Source organism: Mustela erminea, chromosome 10 (assembly GCF_009829155.1).
Source record: "Mustela erminea isolate mMusErm1 chromosome 10, mMusErm1.Pri, whole genome shotgun sequence".
Taxonomy (NCBI): Eukaryota; Metazoa; Chordata; class Mammalia; order Carnivora; family Mustelidae; genus Mustela; species Mustela erminea.
In genome coordinates, this window is record NC_045623.1 from 8,450,479 (window position 1) to 8,473,381 (window position 22,903).

The 22,903-nt window shown below is 37.5% G+C and overlaps 1 protein-coding gene across 1 annotated transcript in view; it reads left to right on the forward strand.

Moving 5' to 3' along the window:
* The first annotated feature begins 684 nt into the window (after nucleotides 1–684).
* Nucleotides 685–22,903, forward strand: part of SPAG17 (sperm associated antigen 17) — a 221,910-nt gene continuing 199,691 nt past the window's right edge. Inside the window, exon 1 of the mRNA XM_032360612.1 lies at nucleotides 685–893. Within this exon, the coding sequence (XP_032216503.1) occupies nucleotides 807–893 (87 nt within the window). The 5' untranslated portion in view covers nucleotides 685–806. The remainder of the gene's footprint in view (nucleotides 894–22,903) is intronic.

Genomic DNA, 22,903 nt, shown 5'->3' on the forward strand with positions numbered 1-22,903 from the left:
ATTACTATTATTACTGTCATTATTATTTGGGGGAATCTAACCACCATCTTTAGGATCTTTAGGTAGTGGTGAGCGTGGGGGAGGCAGGGGGTGGAGGGGAAGAAAGACTGCTTACCAGTGGGGGGACAGTTTGAGAGAACTGGCTCTGATTAGGCAGAGAAGACAACCTAGAAAGACCTTAATCCCCAACTACAGTTTTATAAAGGATCTCTTAGAGAAGTGCTCCCACTTGTTTAGGAAGTCCCTGGGAGGAGGACCCAAGGCTGAAGCTAAGGATGGAGGTCAGGGTGATAAATTTGCATATAAGGAAGCAGTCCGAGCCGATTAGTATGAGTGAGGAAAGGGCATGGGATGTCTCTTAAGGAAATCAGCTCTCCATTCTAGGTTGCCCAGGGTCGAAAAAATCTTGGGTGTCCAAGTCTTGGGTGGGATTCCAGGGATTTTGAGTTTCTAGACAATGCCTTGGGCCAGAGAGGCTCCAAGAAGCAGCAGAGGGGCCAAGCGAGTAAAAGGAAGTAACCAGACCAGCTCGAGGCCAGCCTCGGCCTGACCTCTCCCATTTGCACAGTTGTGCCGCTGGAAAATCCTAAAATTTAATCAAGGAGTCTAGGAGTCCGGCCTGAGGGTTACCGCGCCCTGGTTGCTATGGAGACGGAAGCGGTTGGCCTGTGGATTAAGAGCAGGTTTGGGGGAGGGGAACCGAAGTCGTTCAGAAACTGGGCGTGGCTTCGGTTGCTATGGCAGCAGGGACGCTTATTCCAGGCCTGAGCCCAGTTTAGACAGCCCATGCTCCTCCCGTCTTTTGCATGGCACCCAAGAAAGAGAAAGGCGGGACTGTGAGCAACAGTTCTAAGATATGGGAACCCTCGCTCATCGGTGCACACTTCAATCAGGTGAGCTCCGAGCCCCGTAAATCCTTTCTGACCCCCGCAGTGCCAAAGCTCCGCCAGAGCCTCCAGACGGCGCTGCCAGGCTCGCCCTCTCTTCCAGACGCCCCGTCGCCCCTGCGGAAAACAGTTCTTGATCCCGCTCTCCCCAGAAGGATCGCTCCTCCCACGAAAGACCCGGGGTCCCATCAGCGGAGAATGAGCGTTGAGGGCAGAAGGAAGGGGACACCGGGTGAATCAGTGCGATTTCAAAGTGTGGAGAAAGCTGAGTGGTGGGGAACAGAGGTGGTATAGCCATGACACCTCAGGATCCTTTTCGGCGAAGTCGCCCAGAGGGCACTCCAAATTACACCGGAGCCGTCTTTATGAACTTTTCTCTTCCTCCTGACTTCTCCTGGAGGACAGAAATCCTGCTGATTCACCCGTAGCCTGGCCTATAGTAAGGCTTCACTGAATGCTGTAGCAAAAGAGACATGCAGCAGCTAAGATATCAATGTATTTCATACAAGTGAGCTTTCTGCAGGTAGGAAAAGATGAAATTCTTATGCAATGCCCTGATACCATGATATCCAACTTTTGAAATATTTTGAAGGTACTGTAAGATATCAGAGTACTGATGGATTGGCTGCTAGAAGCATCTGTAGGGTAGCAAAAAGGAACCAGGCAGTCTGTAACCCACCTGCCAGAGGACTTCAAATTGCACAGCACCCCCAACAGACTCGCTCCCTACCCCACTCACACCCACCAACATTTAGTTCACTGGGGAGGCCAATAGCTCCTCTCACCTGTTGCTGGGAATCCACTTCCACACTTAGTTGTTTCTGAGTCCAAGATAACATTTAGATGGAGAAAGGCTGATTCTGGGAATTGCAGTCTGCCATTCCAATGCATTTTAAAAACTGAAAAAAATTCTTTTTTCATCTTCTGTGTGTGTGGATAATGCACTAGAAAATCATCACTTAAGGGAAAAACATATCCAAAGTCTCATTTGTCCTTATTTTCTACTGTACTGCTTTTTTCTCTAAGAAAGGTAATTCTGTCTGATATGGAATTCTACCTGATGAAGAATTTCATGAAAGTGGTTAAGATTCTGCTGATGCTGACATGACGTCATGGAATTTGGGGTTATTTCTTTAACTTTAAGAATGAAGGATGTCAGCTCAGTAATTCTCAGTTACGTTCTCAGATTCTGAAAGATGTTTTTCAAAATAGTCTGTATAAGCACCCTCTCTTTTGCTTTTGTAAGTCAGCCCTAGCCAAAATAGCTTTTTCTCCATTTGCTTTGGGATTGTGAAGGCCAAGTTTGGGCTTGGAGTGAAACTTTCTGCTTGAATTATAAACTGCTGAACAACAGAATTTGATGGAGGTGCTGACACTGCATTAGCTTTAGTGTTGCAAATATGAAGCTATAATTTTCCTAGTTGAATGGAAAACCTAAAGGCACTATTTTTCCTTATGGCTTGAAAACCTGAAATAATACTCAGCTTTCTCAGTTCTGCTCAGAAAGTATAATTTCAATAAATCTTACATATTAAAAGAAAGAATTTGAACTCAAAATAATACATAGTCTTAACTACAAAGGATGAACTTCTTCAGTTTGTTGAATACATGTTTTTTAATAGCAGGGGGAGACAACTGCCTCTGTGTCCTCTCATATATCTTTTTTTCTCAGTTTGATTTCATGTCTGCTCCAAGAGGAAAATTCCTGGATTAACCCAGCAGTCCAATGCCCAGAGCCATGCCTTAACCACCAATGTAACAGACTCTGAATTTGCGTTAAAGCTGACTCTAGAGGTGTGAATTCCTTATTCTCAGGGTTTAGCCAAGTGCACATAGTGGGTACTCAAAAAATGTTTTGCCTTGGCACCCAAAGTTTCCTTCTGTACAGTTGCTATTCATGGAAATATTGCATTCCAGTATGTGCAGTTGTGTGTATGTGTGTGCGTGCATGCGCTGGGGGTTGAGAGAAAAGGAAGTCTTTCAGTCTTCCATAAGCCAGTTTTTAGAATTAGCTGATTAAAGAATTCACATCAGTAGTATATAGAACTCATGTTCACAGGGAGCTGCACTAGACTTAAAAGAGAACCAACAAATTTACAATTTGGTTTCAATGAATCTACCTTGTATCTGTATTTTGGGCTATCCTTTCAGGTTGGGTTATTTGCTAATTTTTTTAAAGACAGTATTTATTTGTTTGTTTCTTTTTTTGTTTATTGGTGGGGAGAAGCAGAGAGAGAGAAAAGAATCTCAGGCAGACTCCATGCTGAGTGTAGAGCCCAACCTGGTCATGACCTTGGCGGAAAACAAGAATCAGACACTCAACAGACCGAGCCATCCAGACCCCAGAATTGCTCCTTTTTTAGTACATGTTAGTTGGTCCTAAAACACGAAATGATAGCAAATAATACAAGACAGTCTGTTACTAAGCACTAAATGACTAGATAGAGACTAGAAGTTAGATGAATGTGGGCTGGGTTTGTCAGGGAATGTTTCGTAAAATAACTTGCCTTTAGCTAGGCCATGAAGAATGGGGAGAATTCGACAAGGTAAAATGAAGGAGAGTGATTATTTTGGGTAAGGAGGCCATGCTTTAAATAAATCTGGAACATTTAAATTGAGAAAGAGAGATATGGATTAGACTGCTTCTGGTAAATATTGCTCCTGCATTAAGCCCACCAAATAGTTATTTACTAACTTGCTATCTGTGTATATAAAACATTTGTCTTATTAATATACATGAAACATCACACCTCAAATTAGATAAAAAAAATACTTAGGCACAGTGGCAATAAGATTTTAAAAACACATCTTAATGTGGACTTGTACATGACAAAGACATTATATTTAAGATCTCCAGTGGCATTAAGGAGTTAAAGATTTTTTTCAAAGATAAATAAAATATTTTCATTTATATTTTCATATATATTTCAATTATTTCAAATATTTCAATAGAGGCTGTCTTGTAGAGGCTGTCAAGGCAGCCTCTATCGGTCACATGAGAGGAAAATGTGTTTAACCTAAGCACTTGGTGACTGAAGGCGCTATCTGGAGACAGCCTGGTCTAAGATATTTTTATTTGTATTTTTGGGAAGTGTAAAATATAATAACGTGAAATTTGCCATTTCAACCATTTTTTTAAATTTATTTTTTAAAAGATTTTATATATTTATTTGACAGAGAGAGGCGGGTAGCATAAATATGCAGAGTGGTAGGCAGAGAGAGAGGGAGAAGCAGGTTCTCTTCTGGCCAGAGACCCTAATTCAAGGCTGAATCCCAGGACCCTGGGATCATGATCTAAGCCAAAGGCAGGTGCTGAACCAACTGAGTCACCTAAGCACCCCATTTCAACCATTTTTAAATGTACTATTTGGCAAAATTGAGTACATTCATATTGTTCAACCATCATCATCAATTATCTCCAGAACTGTTTTATTTTCCATGATTGAAAATGTACCCTTTAGTAACGCCTGGGTGGCTCAGTTGGTTAAGCGTCTGCCTTCAGCTCAGGTCATGATCCCAAGGTCCTGGAATTGAGTCTTGCGTGGGGCTCCTTGCTCAGCAGGGAGACTGCTTCTCCCTCTGCCTTCCACTCCCCCAGCTTGTGCTCTCTCTCTTTTTCTCTGACAAATAAATAAATAAAATCTTAGAAGAAACTACACGCTTTAATGAATTCCCTATGCCCCTCTTCCCCCAGCTCCTGTCAACCACCATTCTATCTTATGTCTCCATGAATTTAACTAGTTTAGGTATTTCATGTAAATATAATCATCCAGTACTTGTCTTTTTGTGACTGGCTTATTTCACTTAGCATGATGACCTCAAGGTTCATTCATGTTGTAGCATGTATTAAGATTGGCTTGTTTTTAAGGCTGAATAATACTCCATTGTATGTACAGAGTATATTTTATTTATCTAGTCATCCATTGACGGCCACTTGGTTTGCTTCTAATTCTTGGCTACTGTGAATAATGTTGCTATTAATATGACTGTACACATTTTACAAAAAAATTACAAGTGTACAAAAATCTATTTGAGTCCCTATTCCTACTTACAGTTTTTTTTTTTTAGTATATATCTAGAAGTAGGAATTGCTGAGTAGTGCGATAATTCTATGTTTAATTTTTTGATGAACTGCCATAATATTTTTCACAGTAGCTGTACCATTTTATATTCCCCCCAGCGAGGCATCAAGTGTTCCAAAGTTTCCACATCCTCACCAATACTTTAAAATTCATATATATATATGCCATCCTAATGAATGCAAAGTGAGATTTCATTATAGTTTTAATTTGCATTTCCCTAATAATTAGTGATATCAAGCATCTTTTTAGGTACTTTTGGCCAATTCTGTATCTTCTTTTTGTTAATATTTTATTTATTTGAGAGAGAGAGAGAGAAAGCAAGTGTGAAGTGGGGGAAGGGATGAAGGAGAGAATCTCAAGCAGACTCCAAGCTGAGTGTGGAGCCCCACGTGGGGCTCAATCCCAGAGCACTGAGATCATGCATGACCTGAACCAAAACCAAAAGTCAGGCACTCAACTAGCTGAGCCACCCAGGCACCCCAAATTGTATATCTTCTTTTGCCCATATATTCTTTTAAGATTTTACTTATTTATTTATTTGAGAGAGAGCATGCACACACGAGTGCTGGGGAGGGGCAGAAGGAGAGGGAGAAGCAGACTCCCCAGTAAGCGGGGAACCCAACATGGGGCTCAATCCCAGGACCCCAAGATCATGATCTGAACCAAAGTCAGACATTTAACTGACTGAGCTGCCCAGGTGCCCCCTGTTGCCCATGTTTTTAGTGGAGGTTTTCTGTTTTTTTGTTTTTTACTGTGGAAGTATAGGACTAATTTATATATTCTGGATATTAAACCTTTATGAGATGTTATGATTTGCAAATATTTTCTTCTCTTCCTTGGTTTCCTCTTCAGTCTGTTGACGGTGTCTTTGATGCACAAAGTTTTTAATTCTGATAATCAATTTATCTGATTTTGCTTTTGTTGCAATTGGTATCAGATCCAAGAAATCTCTACCAAATCCAGTGTCATGAAGGTTTTTCCCCATGTTTTCCTCTCAGATTTTTATAGTTATAAGCTTGAATTTAGATATGTGATCCATTTTGAGTTAATTTTTGTAGATGGTGTAAGATAAGCATCCAACCTAGTAATATTTTTGCATGGGATATTCAGTTTTCCCAGCCCCAATTGTTGAAAAGGCTGTTCCTTCTCCTGGAGAAAGGATGGGACAAGGAAGAGCACAAGTGCCATGAAATTTCCTACCATATTGAATGGGACTTTTTCTTGGTTGGGCGTTCACTTGGTTACTTTAGATCGTTGACTGGTTTCAGAGCTCCTATAAAATGATTTTAGTCCGTCTGTAGTTGTTCTTCTAATGTTTCCCGTGAGTACAGAGGACCTGTAACTGCCTAGTCTGCCATTTTGTTGATATCACTGTGGTCTAAGAGAATCTGTAGTCAGTTCCAATCTTTCCGTTTCTTCCAAGCTTATTATATGACAGGTGATGCTGAGAAAGTGGATATTAATAGGGGCTTTGCTCATGACAATTTAGGAAAATGTTCTACAATTATTCAAACAATGGAGCCATTCCCTTTAGGAGCTTACTGATTACACAAGGCCTGTTTCTGAGTAATGTCACATAGCTTCAAAATGACTGAGCTACATGTTTCAATTGGAATTTTGTATTATGGTCAGAACTTTTGTGTCAACACGGGGTAAAAGAACATCGCAGTGTTTTCTAAGTGACAGCATGATAACACTATGGAAAATATTCAGAAGACAGATGCAAATCCTTTTTTTTTTTTCTTTAAGATATTATGGACTTTTGCCTCAAATATGTTCTTCACAATTCCAGGTTCCCCAAAAGTTTGTGTTGACTTAGATATCTCACAGGTAGAGTTTTGGGTATTTTCCTAATTTTATTAAATCCTTTCATATTTTCAGAACACCTGAGGGTTGTTTTTTTTTTTTTCATTTGTTCCTGGTTTTAGGCCTCATTTTTTTTTTTAATTTTTTTTAATTTTTTTTTATTTATTTTTATTTTTTTTTAATGTAGCAAAAAAGGCAGCCATAACTCATGAGACCATCTTTAGGCATAGCAACTATTCCATTTGCTTGCTGTGATCCACCACAAAGAAACATTAAAAACAACAACAACAACAAAAAAGTTTAATCCACATACCCCTTAACCCAACCAGCTTCACTATTCTAATTCACTGATTTCATTTTATAATTATGATTTTTGTTCCCTAATACCCAGCATAAGGGACTGAACACTTAATGTCATTTGCTTTATAATTTATCACTAAGATTTTACTTCTTGATTAAGACTTCAGTTCTTCTTAAATATAAATATCTATATAATTAAAAATATTTGGGAACATCTACCATAACATATTGAGATTCTTAATGACACTCAGGAGGTCTTGCTTCCAATTTCTATATTTTCATTTTAAATGTATGTTTTTATACATTGAAATGTATGATACTTTTCAAGTAACTAATAATATTTGCATCAAAGACACAAATTGCTGCTATACATGGTAATGCCCTCTTTTTCTATGCTTACGATTTAACTTCCCACACTTTGGCCCTAGGCTTTCTCTTATAACTCAGTACTTAGTTACAGAAAGCCTTGAATTATGTGTTATCAATTTATGTTTTATAGAGCACAAGTATAATGTGAGCTGCTTCCTAGCAAATAACATATTTATACCCCTTGTACCTACCCCACAATGACTAGCATGGTTGTGGGCACAAGGTATCACACTCAAACTATATTAATGGAATGAATTCCCTGATTTACTTTGAAACATGAAGAAATATATATTGTGGAAACCAGGATAGTTAGTACATGGTGGAGGTGTGTTCTGAGAGAAAAGGAAGGGACAGAAAACAGCTACATGAAAAGCATCACCACAGATACATAACACAATTATGACAATGCCTAGAAAACAACTTTGCAGTCATACTGTTTCACTTCTCAGATATGTCTTCTGCCAGCCAGGAGGCATTCAGGGGGAAGTTCTTCAGAAAATTTAGTTAGTAGTCTTTCCTTACTCTACTACAGTTGAGGAACAATACTTTTCTCTTATTAAATGTAGCTTAGTGACAATAGCTGAGTTGTGCATATCTGAAAAAGAGTAATAGAGTTCCTTAAAATCTTGGACAAAGTTGTAATTCTTGAAAAGATTTAATAAGGTGGATATGGATCAAGATATGTATTGCTGAAATGTTAATATCCCAGACCTGTCAAACAAACAAAACTATTAAACATGTAGATATTATAATGATAATAAACTGAGTTTAAGTCAGTTTTTTCAGGGAGAAAATGTTCAATTAAAATGAGCTATTTGATCATTACAAATATATTTTATCAAAAAGGGAAATACATTTTATTGGACAGAATCCTTAAACCATATTTGAGAGGCAGTGAAGGCTTTTTCAACTTTTTTGATCTTAAACAGTGAGCTATTTCTCATGTTAATGTGTACTTAAGACTTACTGGAAATACTCATAATATGAGCTGAAGACTGATGTCTGGCAGCAAGCATATTTCTGAAATTGGGTTGGTTTTTATTACTGCATTTTCTGAAATATGCTTTCATTGATATTTACAAAACAAATTGCCAGTTCACACAAAGGTTGTTTTAATAAAAGCCAATGAAAACAACTGAGTTGCTAGGAAGAATGTTAAGAGGGAAATGGACTTTTCATAACCTCACATTATAATTTCTCCTTTTTGGACAAAAATGTATTATTTGAATGAGTTGGGAACCAAAAGGAATAAGCATGTCAAAATATCTACCTAGATGTTATATGTGATCACTTTTATTGCAAATGAAAAATATCAAATATAAGTAAAATATAAGTGTTGCCAATATGAGTTTGGCAACCCTCTAGGAAAATGTTAGTTAAGAAATGCTGAATGTTGACCATGTTTCAGCTCTAGCCTTAGAAACCATCATTGGCTCCTAGTTACCTATGGGATAAAATCCAAGATGCTCTGCCTGGCTTTCACAGCCCTGCCTAATTTGGCCCTCCTCTGCCCATCCATCTCTTTCTTTCTCTACTCCAGCTGAATGGTCTCCGTGGTATCCCCAGGTACATACTGACTATACCATGCAGGTTTCTGGCCTGAAAACCATCCAACACCTTCTCATTAAAATCTTCCTTCATATCTTCCAGAAAGGAGCTCAGGTCACACACAGTTCTACCCCTCACTGACTTTTTTCCTTATACTAAATTACTCCAGTGATTGTTATCTTTACTGCTATCTTATTTTGAGCTGTTGTCCAACAATTTCAGTGTCATCTACTATATCTACATTTCCTTTTAACAGTGCAAATTCCTGGAAGGTAGCAAAAAGTTAACATATTTAAATATTTCCTTCCTGGTCACAGCACCTGAGTGATAAATAAGTACATAGTGACCTTCAAGAAATACTTTTGAATTAAATACATTGAGTATATTATACTGTCTCAGCCTGCTGGCTGAGCCCTAGGATTAGTCCCAATCCATTGGTTATAAGAACTTAAATTGAAGAAAATCTCAAAGCCTTAGTTTTTGCAACTATAAAACAGGGACAATGGTCATACCTCCCTTGAAGATATTAGACTGACTGTTGAAATGATTTAAAGACATCTAGCACATAGTATCTCTGACTTCACAGGTCCAGACCCAAACCCTAAGATTGTCCCCCCTCAAACCTGCTCTTCACCTTCTCTTTGAGGGGTCTCACCATTCACCCAGTGAGTCAATAGTGCCAAAAATCTTGCATAAGTTTTCTTTCCCTCTTATGCACCCCATAATTAACTTTTAGTAAATTCTATGGGTTCTACCCTGGAACTTCAGAACTTGGTCTCTTTCTCCCATTCTTGCTGACCTAGAGTCTTGTAACCATACAGAGCTAAAGTGGTTCTTTTAAGATGTAAGACTTAGAGTAAAATCCAAATATTCTACCATGGTCTTAAAAGACCCTGTGTGTGTGTCCTCTGCCAACTACTTTGACTTGATCTCAAATCTTCTGTGACTCACCCCTTCACTTAGTCTGTGGTAACCACACTGGTCTTTTTGGTGATCTTCAGATCTATCAAAAAGCATATTGCCATCTTTGCCCTTGCTGTGCCCTCTGCTGAGAATAACCCCTCCCAAGACAATCATGTGAATCACTCTTTCCCTTCCTTCAGGAATTCTCTTCAAGTACCTCCTTCTCGGACCATCCTATTTAAACTACACCATCACATTCCATCCTGTTAACCCTGACTCTGTCCTGACTTTCTACTTTACATATATTTCATTATTGTCAGTCTTCCTCCATAAGAAGGTCAGCTCCATGAAGGCAGGGATTTATCCTGCTGACAGACAGAAGGGCTCAGATAACTCTGCTAAATGGAGGAATAGTAGGGGCTCAGTAAGAAGGAGCTTCTAGTAATAATCTTGTATTACTATATTTACTAGAGTGGTATGAAAATCAAATAAAGTATCTGAAAGAATATGGAACACTAGCCCAATATAAATATTTATAAATATTATATAATATAACAATAATTATTATTGTTATTACTTTTTATATATTTTCATATGGATGTTACACATGTTCTTCAAACTCAGTATGTTCAAAACTGATACTGTTCTTTGAAGTCAGAAACACCCTAGCACCTCCTCTTCTAATATCAAATTGGTCAACAAGTCCTATTACTCTTACTTCTTTATTTCATGTCTTTCTTTTTTACCCTTGTAACTTCCAACATTATTACAATAACCTTCTAAACTTCCTTCTTGCCTGCTTTCATTCAGGGGTGCAAATTTAAAAATATGTTAATTTTCACAAGTATATGTGAATCAACATATAAATTTTAAAAATTAAAAATCACTTTTTATTCTCTATAAAAACTAAGCTATGTGTACCTTATGAAACTCCTTGCCAGATGGTATCATTTTTAGTACTTATCAGTCATCACATTTTTCTAATGATTTAAAAATCATTTGTTGGTTTTCAGAAGTATTGGTACAGCCTTTGGTTGATGGGGCTCACATCCTTAAAGTTGTCTTCATCTGAGTCATGAGGTGACATGAAGAATGTACATAGGCTTTTCCTATAACTTTCCTTTTACATTGCTAGTCATTATGTAATTTGTAGTTCTCTGTATGTAGAGAATGTCTCTTAATATCAACAATATCATTCATCATACTAAAAGTAATCAATTATACTTTTGCACTTTTTATAATTCCAACTTTTGAACTTTTAATTATTATGTTGAAATTTTTTTCTCCCCTTTATAATACTGTCTGGGTTTTTACATATTTCATTTATTTATTACCAATTAAGTCACAAAAACCATTTCTTGTACTGTCATATTTAATCAGGTGGCTTAATTTTATAAGTTTTTTTAATTTTTTAAAAAATTTATTTGATAGAGATCACACGTAGGCAAAGAGGTAGGCAGAGAGAGAGAGAAAGAGGAGAAGCAGGCTCCCTGCTGAGCAGAGAGCCCAGTGTGGGGCTTGATCCCAGGACCCTGAGATCACTACCTGAGTTGAAGGCAGAGGCTTAACCCACTGAACCACCCAAGCACCCCAATTTTGTAAGTTTTTGATCACCCTAAACTTACTTGGTTAGCATACATAATGTGACTAAAGTTTAGGATTAAATAAATTGAAAGAGGTTATTAATTCATCATACTTTTCATTTTTGTCATAAAATAATAAGCCCATTTCTGTGTCATTTGTTAGACAATATGATAGTTTTTCTCTTATAATTATTTTGTTTTGTTTCAAATTATACCCTTTGTTCATTTGTTTCTCTATAGTTTGCTTTATTAATTTTATATGGACAACATATTTTCATTTCTGTCTTATTAAAGCTAAAGAATGTATTGAAATTTCCAGTAGAATATTTCATTAAAACCAAATCCCTAGAAGTTAATTGCACTTTTCAAATGTTCAAGTACTCCCGCTTCATGATTTGCATTAAACCAACACACAAGCTTGGCATGATTTCATCTCAGTGGTTGCAGGTCTAGCTCTATTGGGGTCCTAGTATTTCTCTAACATTCAGTCCTGAGCTCTCTTCAGATATATTATGTAATTATCTCTGGTATTTGTGTAATGTATGGTAATAAGTAGAAAATTCACAAAGAATATACTAATACTGATTTATTTGATATACATCTTTCACTGCATCAGCTGAATATATTGAATATATTGAGTTGAGATTAAAACAAAACATATGGAACTTTCTTTTAAATTTCTTTTAAATTTAAATTTAAGTCCAGACATTTCCCATATTCCCATTCTGGCTCATTTGTCATGTGAATACTTCTCAGTGAAACCATTCTTCTTGGTACCCATTGAAATAGTTTGAGATATCACAGATGCTTTCCCATCTTGTTCCACCAGATCGACAAAAAATACCTAACCACCTTCAGCACCTTGAATTTTGCTTACTAGGTACTATCAAAACCCTTTTACATGAAACTCTTTAATTTATTTATTTTCAGCATAACAGTATTCATTATTTTTGCACCACACCCAGTGCTCTATGCAATCCGTGCCCTCTATAATACCCACCACCTGGCACCCTGACCTCCCACCCCCCCGCCCCTTCAAACCCCTCAGACTGTGTTTCAGAGTCCATAGTCTCTCTACATGAAACTCTTAAAGCTCTACTGACATTGATCAAAATTTTACTGGTTTGATTTCTGTGTTTCCCAAAAGGTTCCTTTATCTTTTCAGTAGATAAGTGCTTTGGCATAGTCTAGATCATCAGTCTTCATTGCTGTTATATACCCATAGAAATTGTTTTTCAAATTTCGACTAAGTATTTCATGTCTCAAAACATTCACTTATGTTTAACTACATAATAGAGTGTGTTCAAAGTTCTGATGATATGTTTAAAAATGTTTGACACATTTTGATTTAAAAAACTTTTTATTGTAAGTGCATTAGTGCATGAAACTGACTTATTGTGTTCTTTAAATTTTCCTTCATTAATCATTGCAAATTTTCTTTATTGGAATCATGACCTTTAACAAAATGTGATAGGTAGTTTGATTTTTATTTTTTTTTTGGTAGTTTGATTTTTAAAAAGTGTTTCGCCTGTTCAACTTTTAACAGCAGAATCTTTGAGCTCTATTTCCATCCAACATTTATATCACTTGCAATAATAAGTTAATCAGATTTTTATGTTGAAAGAATCAAGTTGTTTTCATTTGCGACATACAAACATTTTTAATGTTGTAATGATTTTTGCACAGTATCAGAACATGGCTCAGGTCATGGTTGATTACTGGTTTCTTCTTTGATCTTATGAAAACCCAGAATATTTACCTGTTTGTGATATTTAAAACAAATTTTAGAAACATATTCAGCCTTTGAAGTTTCTTCATTGTGGATTTCAACTTAAAATATTTATCATAAATGTATACGTTATATCAAAATCTGCACACACAGAATTGCATTGCACTATAATCAAAATAAAGGTAAAAACTGGGGTGCCTGGGTGGCTCAGTCAGTTGAGTGTCTGAGTCTTGACCTCAGAGTTGTAAGTTCAAGCCCCATGTTGGGTGTGGAGCCTGTTTAAAAAATAAATAAAGATTTTAAAAATTAAAAAATAAAATAAAAGTAAAAACTAAACAAGTCAGAAACAATAGTTTGAAGTTGAGGGTGATGATTAACTGGGATCCTCTGGAAGCCCAGAATGCTTACTAAAAGTTGCACAACTTTGCCTTGCTGCCTACCATGACACAACCCAGATCCACAGACCCTGCTGCAGAAGTTCCGTTGATGTCACAATGCCAGCAAGCCCAGTTATCAATGATCATAGCAACATCTTATAATGATCAGTTTATACTAACAGGTTATTAGATTTTTGCATTCTTAATTTTACCACTTAGCACAATTAATTTTATTCTGTCTACCAGCTGACATGCATTTCACTTCAACCACTAAGTTGGCTTATCTGTGTGTGTTCAGTGACTATTGGCACCGCCTCCTCCTCTCCCCTCTATGCACCCTCTGCAGCTCTGTGGTTCTCCTTTCCTAACACTAATATCACCATGTCACTTCCTGCTTCAGTCCTAATTGCTTACAGGCCCACAATCTTCCTAGCTCTATTCCAGCCTCATCTTCCTTCCCCTATCCAGATGCCCCGTCATGCCTGACAACTAGACAACTCACACCTGCTGGGTGATTTTGTGCTTTCATATATGTAGGATCTTTAAAATTACCCTTCCTTCCCGTATACCACTCGTTGAGCTTTTTCCCTTTCTTAAAGTCATAACTCAAATGTCTGACTGACTTAGTTCATTTAGCGTAATACCCTCTAGTTGCATCCATGTCATTTCAAATGGCAAAGTTTCATTATTTTTTGATGGCTGAATAATACAATATTCCATTGTATATATATTCCACATCTTCTTTATCCATTCATCAGTCAATGGACATGTGGGCTCATTGCATATTTTGGCTATTGTGAATATTGCTGTTATAAACATTGGGGTGTAGGTGCCCCTTCGAATCACTATGTTAGTATTGTTTGGATAAATACCCAGTACTGCATTTGCTGGGTCATAGGGTAACTCTATTTTTAACTTTCTTTTTTATTAACATATAATGTATTATCTGTTTCAGGGATAAATGTCTGTGATTCATCAGTCTTACGCAATTCATAGCACTCACCATAGCACATACCCTCCCCAATGTCCACCACCCAGCCACCTTATCCTCCCCACCCTCCTCCACTCCAGCAAACCTCAGTTTGTTTCCTGAGATTAAGAGTCTCTTGTGGCTTGTCTCCCTCTCTGGTTTCATCTTGTTTCATTTTTCCCTCCCTTCCTCTATGATTCTCTGTCTTGTTTCTCAAATTCCTCATATCAGTGAGGTCATATGATAATTTTTTCTCTGATTGACATTTCGTTTAACATAATACACTCTAGTTCCATCCATGCCACTGCAAATGGCAGGATTTCGGGGCTTTTTGATGGCTGGAATAGATATAGATATAGATATAGATATAGATATAGATATAGATATAGATCTCACACATCTTCTTTATCCATTCATCTGCTAATGGACATCTAGGTTCTTTCCATCATTTGGCTATTGTGGACATTGCTGATATAAACATTTGGGTGCATGTGCCCCTTCAGATCACTAGGTTTGTATCTTTAGGGTAAATATTCAGTAGTGCAGTTGCTAGGTCATAGGGTTGCTCTATTTTCAACTTTTTGAGGAACCTCCATGCTGTTTTCCAGAGGGACTGCATCAGTTTGCGATCTCACCAAGAGTGGAAGAGGGTTCCCTTTTCTCCACATCCTTGCCAACATCTGTTGTTTCCTGACTTGTTTATTTTATCCATGCATCTGTTCTCTCACATGACTGAATTTTTCAAGGACAAGAAGTGAGTCATATTTTCTTTCCTCTCTGAACATAGTGCATGGATCATACTCAGTCAATCTGAATTGGAGAAATGACAAAACAAATGCAGTAGTCTTTCCTGTTATTTGTACTAAAACTACCCTCCTTTAAATCGCATTCTTCCCAAGCTCCCATCATTTTTTTTTATTGCCAGAAAACAAGCTAACAGTAATATTAAGTGTGCAGCCCAGTACGTACTGACATATGTATACACCCCTGTAATCCACCAGCGAGGTGAAGATATAGAACATGACCAGCCCTACAGCTGGTTTCCTCAAGCCTTCTCTTGTCAGTACTTACACCCCAGGGTGATAACATTACTCTGACTTCTGTCGTCATTAGTTGTTTTGCTTTTATATAATTTTGTATAAATGAACTAGTTTTATATAAGTGAACTTTATATAAATTTTATAGAAATGAACTAATACACAATATACCCTTTTTTTCAATATAATGTCTGTGAAATTCATACATACAGTTGCAATATAAATAGTGCATTCTTTTTTATGGCATTGTAGTACTCCATTGTGTAACTATACCATGATTTATTTATGTACTCTCCTGCTGATTGACATTTGGGTCATCCCTAATTTGAAAAATACAAACAATGCAGCTATAAATGTCTTGACCAATTTTTTCTTTGGACATATGTATTCATTTCTTTTGGGCATATATATACTTAGGAATGGAAATGCTGGATCATAGGATCAACTTGGGTTTAGCTTTAGTAACCACTACCGTAGAGTTTTCTAAAGGGTTTACAACAATTTACACCCCCATCAGTAATATATGAGAGTACAAGCCACATATAAGTAAGTCTTTTTCATTCCATTATTTCTTTAACCATGCCTTGTTTTCCCCACCCCCAAAGTCATGTGCTTAAACCCAATCCCTAATGTGATGGTATTTGGAGGTAAGGCCTTAGGTGGTAATTAGGTCATGAAAGTGGAGCCCTCATGAATGGGATTAGTTCCCTAATTAAAGAGAGATCCCTTATCCCTCTGCCATATGAGGTTTTAGTAAGAAGATAAACATCTATAAACCAAAAGTGAGTTCTCATCAGACACTGAATCTTCAGCTTCCTTAATCTTGGACTTCTCAGACTCTGGAACTATAAGAAATGTCTGTTAATTATAAGCCATCAAGTCTGTGATATCCATTATAGCAGCCTGAAAAGACTAAGACTTACTCTATATTTTCCTCCCTAAGTTTGTTTTAGTCAGTCCTCCCACTGAAAGTCCCTCCTTTCTCATGACTAGTTTTTTTTTTATTTTTTTTTATTTCCAGCATAACAGTATTCATTATTTTTGCACCACCCCCCGTGCTCCATGCAATTTGCCATTCTGTCGATCTTTCCAGCTGTTCAATCCTTTTTTAGGTTTTATGCCAAAACTCAACGCAGCTTTCCATGAATAAAGATACTGGTTTTGTGCAATGGTAGGATAATGTTTTCTAATTAATTCCTACCATTTTTCCCAGATATGATAAGCAAAGAAGGGCCTTTCAGTAGACCTGTAGCACATTTTATGGGAAGCATTACATATCGACACACTTCCTATAATTAATCATCAAAACCTCTACACTTGTGGCTAATCTATATTTTCATCGAAGCATTCACTTAGACTTCTCACACTGAATCTCATTGGACATAGGTGCTTGCTCAGCTCAGAGAGCTTTGTGAAATCTACCGGCTGTGCTTAATAGCCCCATGTCATTGTCCCATCTAATAATGAAGGCAAGACAGGGTGGCAGAGGAGGGCCCATTGTCTGGAAATCAGAATATGCTTCTTGCTTCTGTGTCACCTTGACCAAGATGTCACAGATTTTTCCTTTCTCTCTGCAAAATAATGGAAATTAGACTAAATGACAAGGAAGGAACTCTCCCAGCATTGCACTGCACAATTTTAGATTTCATTGTAATCTATTTTCATATCTTGTATAAAAGCAGTTAAATAAGACCTTTCCAAGAATGATCCCTAGGGCTCCCCACTGTTAATATTGTTTCATCCAGAGAAGGGTCTACTTAACCTTACCTTTGTTTTTAAGCCAGTTCCCTAACCATGACAAAAGATTTCCTCTACTTCCATAGTAACCCAATATTTGGAGTATGAAAACTTGTGAAGTGCATTCTAAAATTAAATAAATTCTGTTTCCTGGCCTCTCCTTATCCTCACCCCTCACAATCATTATTCTTTGTGTTGTTCTTGTTGTGTCTTCTGCTAAATATGGTTCTCATGTGTGGCCCTGGGTGGCACAGGCAAATATAACAGTTTCCCAGACAGCATAGATTGAATAGAAATGGGGAAGGAACCTCCAAAATTATATAAACACCAATGAAAAAAACACATGATCTCTGAAAATGCACAGGACTCCATATATGCATATAAAATTTGATTTTTGATTAAACTAGTTTAGGGTTAGGAATGTTGAGTTCAACCACTTCTATCTTCACATCAGATATTTAAAAGGAAGAGCAAGAATAAAAATGGTTACTTTATTTACACTTTTTATTGTAATTTAAAGCAAAACATTAAAGAATGTCTGTTGTTTATCTTGTCTTGTATATCTTATACATTTAGCACCAAACTAGGAAAATGTTTGTGGGAAAATGGTTTTTATGACCATATTTTCAACCTCTGCTATGGAAATCTATAGACTTATTACACTGTATTACTTTTTGTAATGAAGACGACACTTCAGGTCAGAATGATATATGCTTTAAATTATATTTAAAGTTATGATGACCTGTTTTGCTTCAGAAGGTTTTTGCTTAGTCCCTCTTGTGTTCAATAATGAGCAATCTTGGGGCACCTGGGTGGCTCAGTGGCTAAGTGTCTGCCTTCAGCTCAGGTCATGGTTCCAGGGTCCTGGGATCGAGCCCTGCATGGGGCTCTCTGCTTGGTGGGAAGCCTGCTTTTCCTTCTCCCACTTCCCCTGCTTGTCTTCCCTCTCTCGCCTTGTCTCTCTCTGTCAAATAAATAAACAAAAATTTTTAATAATAATAATAATAAACAATCTTGTCTGGAGACCAAAGGTTTGGCCATGTGGAACATAATTTCTGGTCATGTGAAGTCCATAGAGGAAGTAGAACTGGACCTCTGATTATAGCCTCTTTAGCACCATGACCATAACAGCTGAAGAAACCAACTCATCCTCCATGGCATAAACTACAAAGAGTCATTTCACCAATTGCAGTTTCATGGAAAGTTTGCTTTCAGCTTCTTGAGGATTCTTCCTATTGGCCTCATTACCATCTCTAATTATTCTTGTATCATAGAAGCCAGTGTTCAGCAAAAGTGAGACTAAAAGTTTCCTCTCTACTACTCTAACTACTAAAACAGTCTTTAAAATCATCCAACTTAATTTGGTCAATGAAAGTTTTTAGTCAAATGAATTAAATGTGTAGAAACAGAGCGGTTGTGTCTGATGTTTTGTTTTAAATTAATTCAGCAAGAAATACTGTATACCTTAGCTTGGGCTGGAAAAGGTGGGATTGAAACAAAGCCAAGTTAGGCAAAGAGGATGCTTTTCCAAATCTTTCTTATGTCAGTCTTTTAGACCTTGCTGACCAGTCTGTTCTAAACATTGAAAATGTCAGCTATGGAGCAGGAGCCTCTTAACATAATATGCTTTCAGCCCGGAAGTAGCTGAGATGTGGGTAGGCAACAGGGAGAGTAAGCCATTATTAAGTGGCCAGCCATTATCTTCCCCAAATTTGGGGCCAGAATTACCCTTTCATTATCTTCTGAAAGTTTCCCCCATTTTCATTTCTTATCCTATTTTGCTATTGACACCTTCTACTTAACCCTCCTTCCTCCATCCATCCTCTGTTTTAGAGAAGGCAGAGAGTGGTCCTTGACACAGAAGCATCTCTTCATGGGGGCACTTACTCAGAGCATTATGAATTTCCAGAATGTAAGATAGGCCCATCCCAAAATATAACTTTTAAAATGCATTCCAGAGGAAGATATAAATAATTTTCTTTTTTTTTCTTCTCTCTCTCTCTCTCTCTCACTCTCTCTTTTCTTTTCTGAGAGAGAGGAGAGAGGAAGAGAGAGAGATAGAGCAGAGGGAGGAGAGAGTGAATCTTAAGCAGGCTTCACACCCAGCATGCAGCCTGTCTTGGGGCTCAATCTCACAACCCTGAGATCATGACCTGAGCCAAAATCAAGAGTCAGATGCTTAACTGACAAAGACACCCAGACATCCTTAATATTCCTTTTTTAAATTTCTGGAGTTCTTTTTTTTTTTTAATTAACATACTATGTATTATTTGTTTCAGGGGTACAGGTCTGTGAATCATCAGTCTTACACAATTCACAGCACTCACCATAGCACATACCCTCCCCAATGTCCATAACCCAGCCACCCTATCCCTACTACCTCCACCCTGCCGCCAGCAACCTTCACTTTATTTCCTGAGATTAGGAGTTTCTTATGGTTTGTCTCCCTCCCTGGTCCCATCTTGTTTCATTTGGTCCCTCACTATCCTCCACGACCCACCACCCTGCTTCTCAAATTCCTCATATGTGAGGTATCATATGGGAATTGTCTTTCTCTGATTATTTCACTTAGCATAATACCCTCTAGTTCCATCCACGTCATTGCAAATGGCAAGACTTCAGGTTTTTTGATGGCTGCATAGTAGTCATTGTATATATATGCCACATCTTCTTTATCCATTCATCTGTTGATGGACATCTAGGTTCTTTCCATTGTTTGGCTATTGTGGACATTGCTGCTATAAACATTTGGGTGCACATGCCCCTTCAGATCACTACATTTGTATCTTTAGGGTAAATACCCAGTAGTGCAGTTGCTAGGTTGTAGGGTAGTTCTCTATTTTCAACTTTTTGAGGAACTTCCATACTGTTTTCCAGTGTGGCTACACCAGCCTACATTCCCACCAACAGTGTAGGAGGGTTCCTCTCTCTCCACATCCTCGCCCATATCTTTCGTTTCCTGACCAGTTAATTTTAGCCATTCTGACTGGTATGAAATGGTATCTCACTGTGGTTTTGATTTGTATCTCCCTGATGCTGAGTGATATTAAGCGCTTTCTCATGTGTCTGTTGGCCACTTGGTTGTCTTCTTTGCAGAAATGTCTGTCCATGCCTTCTCCCCTTTTCTTGATTGGATTATTTGTTCTTTGGACATTGAGTATGATAAGTTCTTTATAGATTTTTGGATACTAGCCCTTTATCTGATATCTCATTTGCAATTATCTTCTCCCATTCTGTTGGTTGTCTTTTGGTTTTGTTGACTGTTTCCTTTGCTGCGCAAAAGCTTTTGATCTTGATGAAGTCCCAATAGTTAATTTTTGCCCTTGCTTCCCTTGCTTTTCGAGAAGTTTCTATGAAGAATTTGCTGCTGCTGAGGTTGAAGAGGTTGCTGCCTGTGTTCTCCTCAAGGATTTTGATGGATTCCTGTCTCACATTGAGGCCTTTCATCCATTTCATCTATTCTCGTGTGTGGTATAAGGAAATCGTACAGTTTCATTCTTCTGCATGTGGCTGTCCAATTTTCCCAACACCATTTGTTAAAGAGACTGTCTTTTTTCCATTGGACATTCTTTTTTGCTTTGTCAAAGATTAGTTGACCATAGAGTTGAGGGTCTATTTCTGGGCTCTCTATTCTGTTCCACTGATCAACCTCTCTGTTTTTATGCCAGTACCATACCGTCTTGATGATGACAGCTTTGGAATAGAGCTTGAAGTCTGGAATTGTGATACCACCAACTTTGGTTTTCTTTTTCAACATTCTTCTGGCTATTCAGGGTCTTTTCTGGTTCCATATAAATTTTAGGATGATTTGTTCCATTTCTTTGAAAAAAAATTGATGGTATTTTGATAGGGATTGCATTAAATGCATAGATTGCTTTAGGTAGCATAGATGTTTTCACAATATTTTTTCTTCCAATCCATGAGTATGGAATGTTTTTCCATTCTGAGTACTTTAATTCCTTTCTGAGTACTTTATAGTTTACCTGAGTAAAGATTCTTTGCCTCTTTTGTTAGGTTTACTCCTAGGTATCTTATGGTTTTGAGTGCAATTGTAAATGGGATTAACTCCTTCTTAATTTCTCTTTTTTCTGTCTTGCTCTTAGTGTATAGAAATGGAACTGATTTCTGTGCATTCATTTTATATCCTGACAATTTACTGAATTCCTGTATGAGTTCTAGCAGTTCTAGAGTGGAATCTTTTGGGCTTTCCCACATAAAGTATCATATCATCTGCAAAGAGTGAGAGTTTGACTTCTTTGTGGATTCAGATGCATTTTATTTCTTTTTGTTGTCTGATTGTTGAGGCTTGGACTTCCAGTACTGTGTTGAATAGCAGTGGTGATAGTGGACAGCCCTGCCATGTTCCTGACCTTAGGGGAAAAGTTTTCAGTTTTTCCCCATTGAGAATGATATTTAATATGAGTTTTCCATTGATGGCTTTGATGATATTAAGGTTTGTACCCTCTATCCCTACACAGTGAAGAGTTTTGATCAAGAAAGGATGCTGTACTTTGTCAGATGCCTTTTCAGCATCTATTGAGAGTATTAGCTAGTTCTTGTTCTTTCTTTTATTACTGTATTGTATCACATTGATTGATTTGCAAATGTTGAACCAACCTTGCAGCTCCAGAATAAATCCCACTTGGTTGTGGTTAATAATCCTTTTAATATACTGTTGGATCCTATTAGCTAATATTTCGGTGAGAATTTTTGCATCTGTGTTCATCAAAGATATTGATCTGTAATTCTCCTGTTTAATGGGGTCTTTATCTGGTTTTGGGTTCAAGGTAATGCTGGCCTCATAAAATGGGTTTGGAAGTTTTCCTTTCCTTTCCTTCCATTTCTATTTTTTTGAACAGTTTCAAGAGAATAGGTATTAATTCTTCTTTAAATGTTTGATGGAATTCCCCTGGGAAGCCGTCTGGCCCTGGGCTCTTGTTTGTAGGGAGATTTTTTACTGCCTCAATCTCCTTACTGGTTATGGGTTATGGGTCTGTTATGGGTCCTTACTGGTTATGGGTTTTCTATTTCTTCCTGGTTCAGTTTTGGTAGTTTCTATATCTCTAGGAATGCATCCATTTCTTCCAGATTGCCTAATTTGCCCATGTATAGTTGCTCATAATCTGTTCTTATAATTGTTTGTATTTCTTTAGTGTTGGTTGTGATCTCTCCTCTTTCATTCATGATTTTATTAATTTAGGTACTTCCTCTTATCTTTTTGATAAGTCTGGCCAGGGGTGTATCAATCTTATTAATTCTTTAATAGAAGCAGCTCCTAGTTTCATTGATTTGTTCTATTCTTTTGGCTTCTATTTCATTGATTTCTGTTCTGATCCTTATGATTTCTCTTCTCCTGGGTTTAGGCTTTCTTTGCTGTTCATTCTCCAGCTCTTTTAGGTGTAGGGTTAGGTTGTGTACTTGAGAGCTTTCTTGTTTCTTGAGAAAGGCTTGTATTGCTGTATACTTTCCTCTTGGGACTACCTTTGCTGTGTCCCAAAGATTTTGAACAGTAATGTTTTCATTTTCAGTTGTTTCCATGGATTTTTTCAATTCTTCTTTAATTTCCTGGTTGACC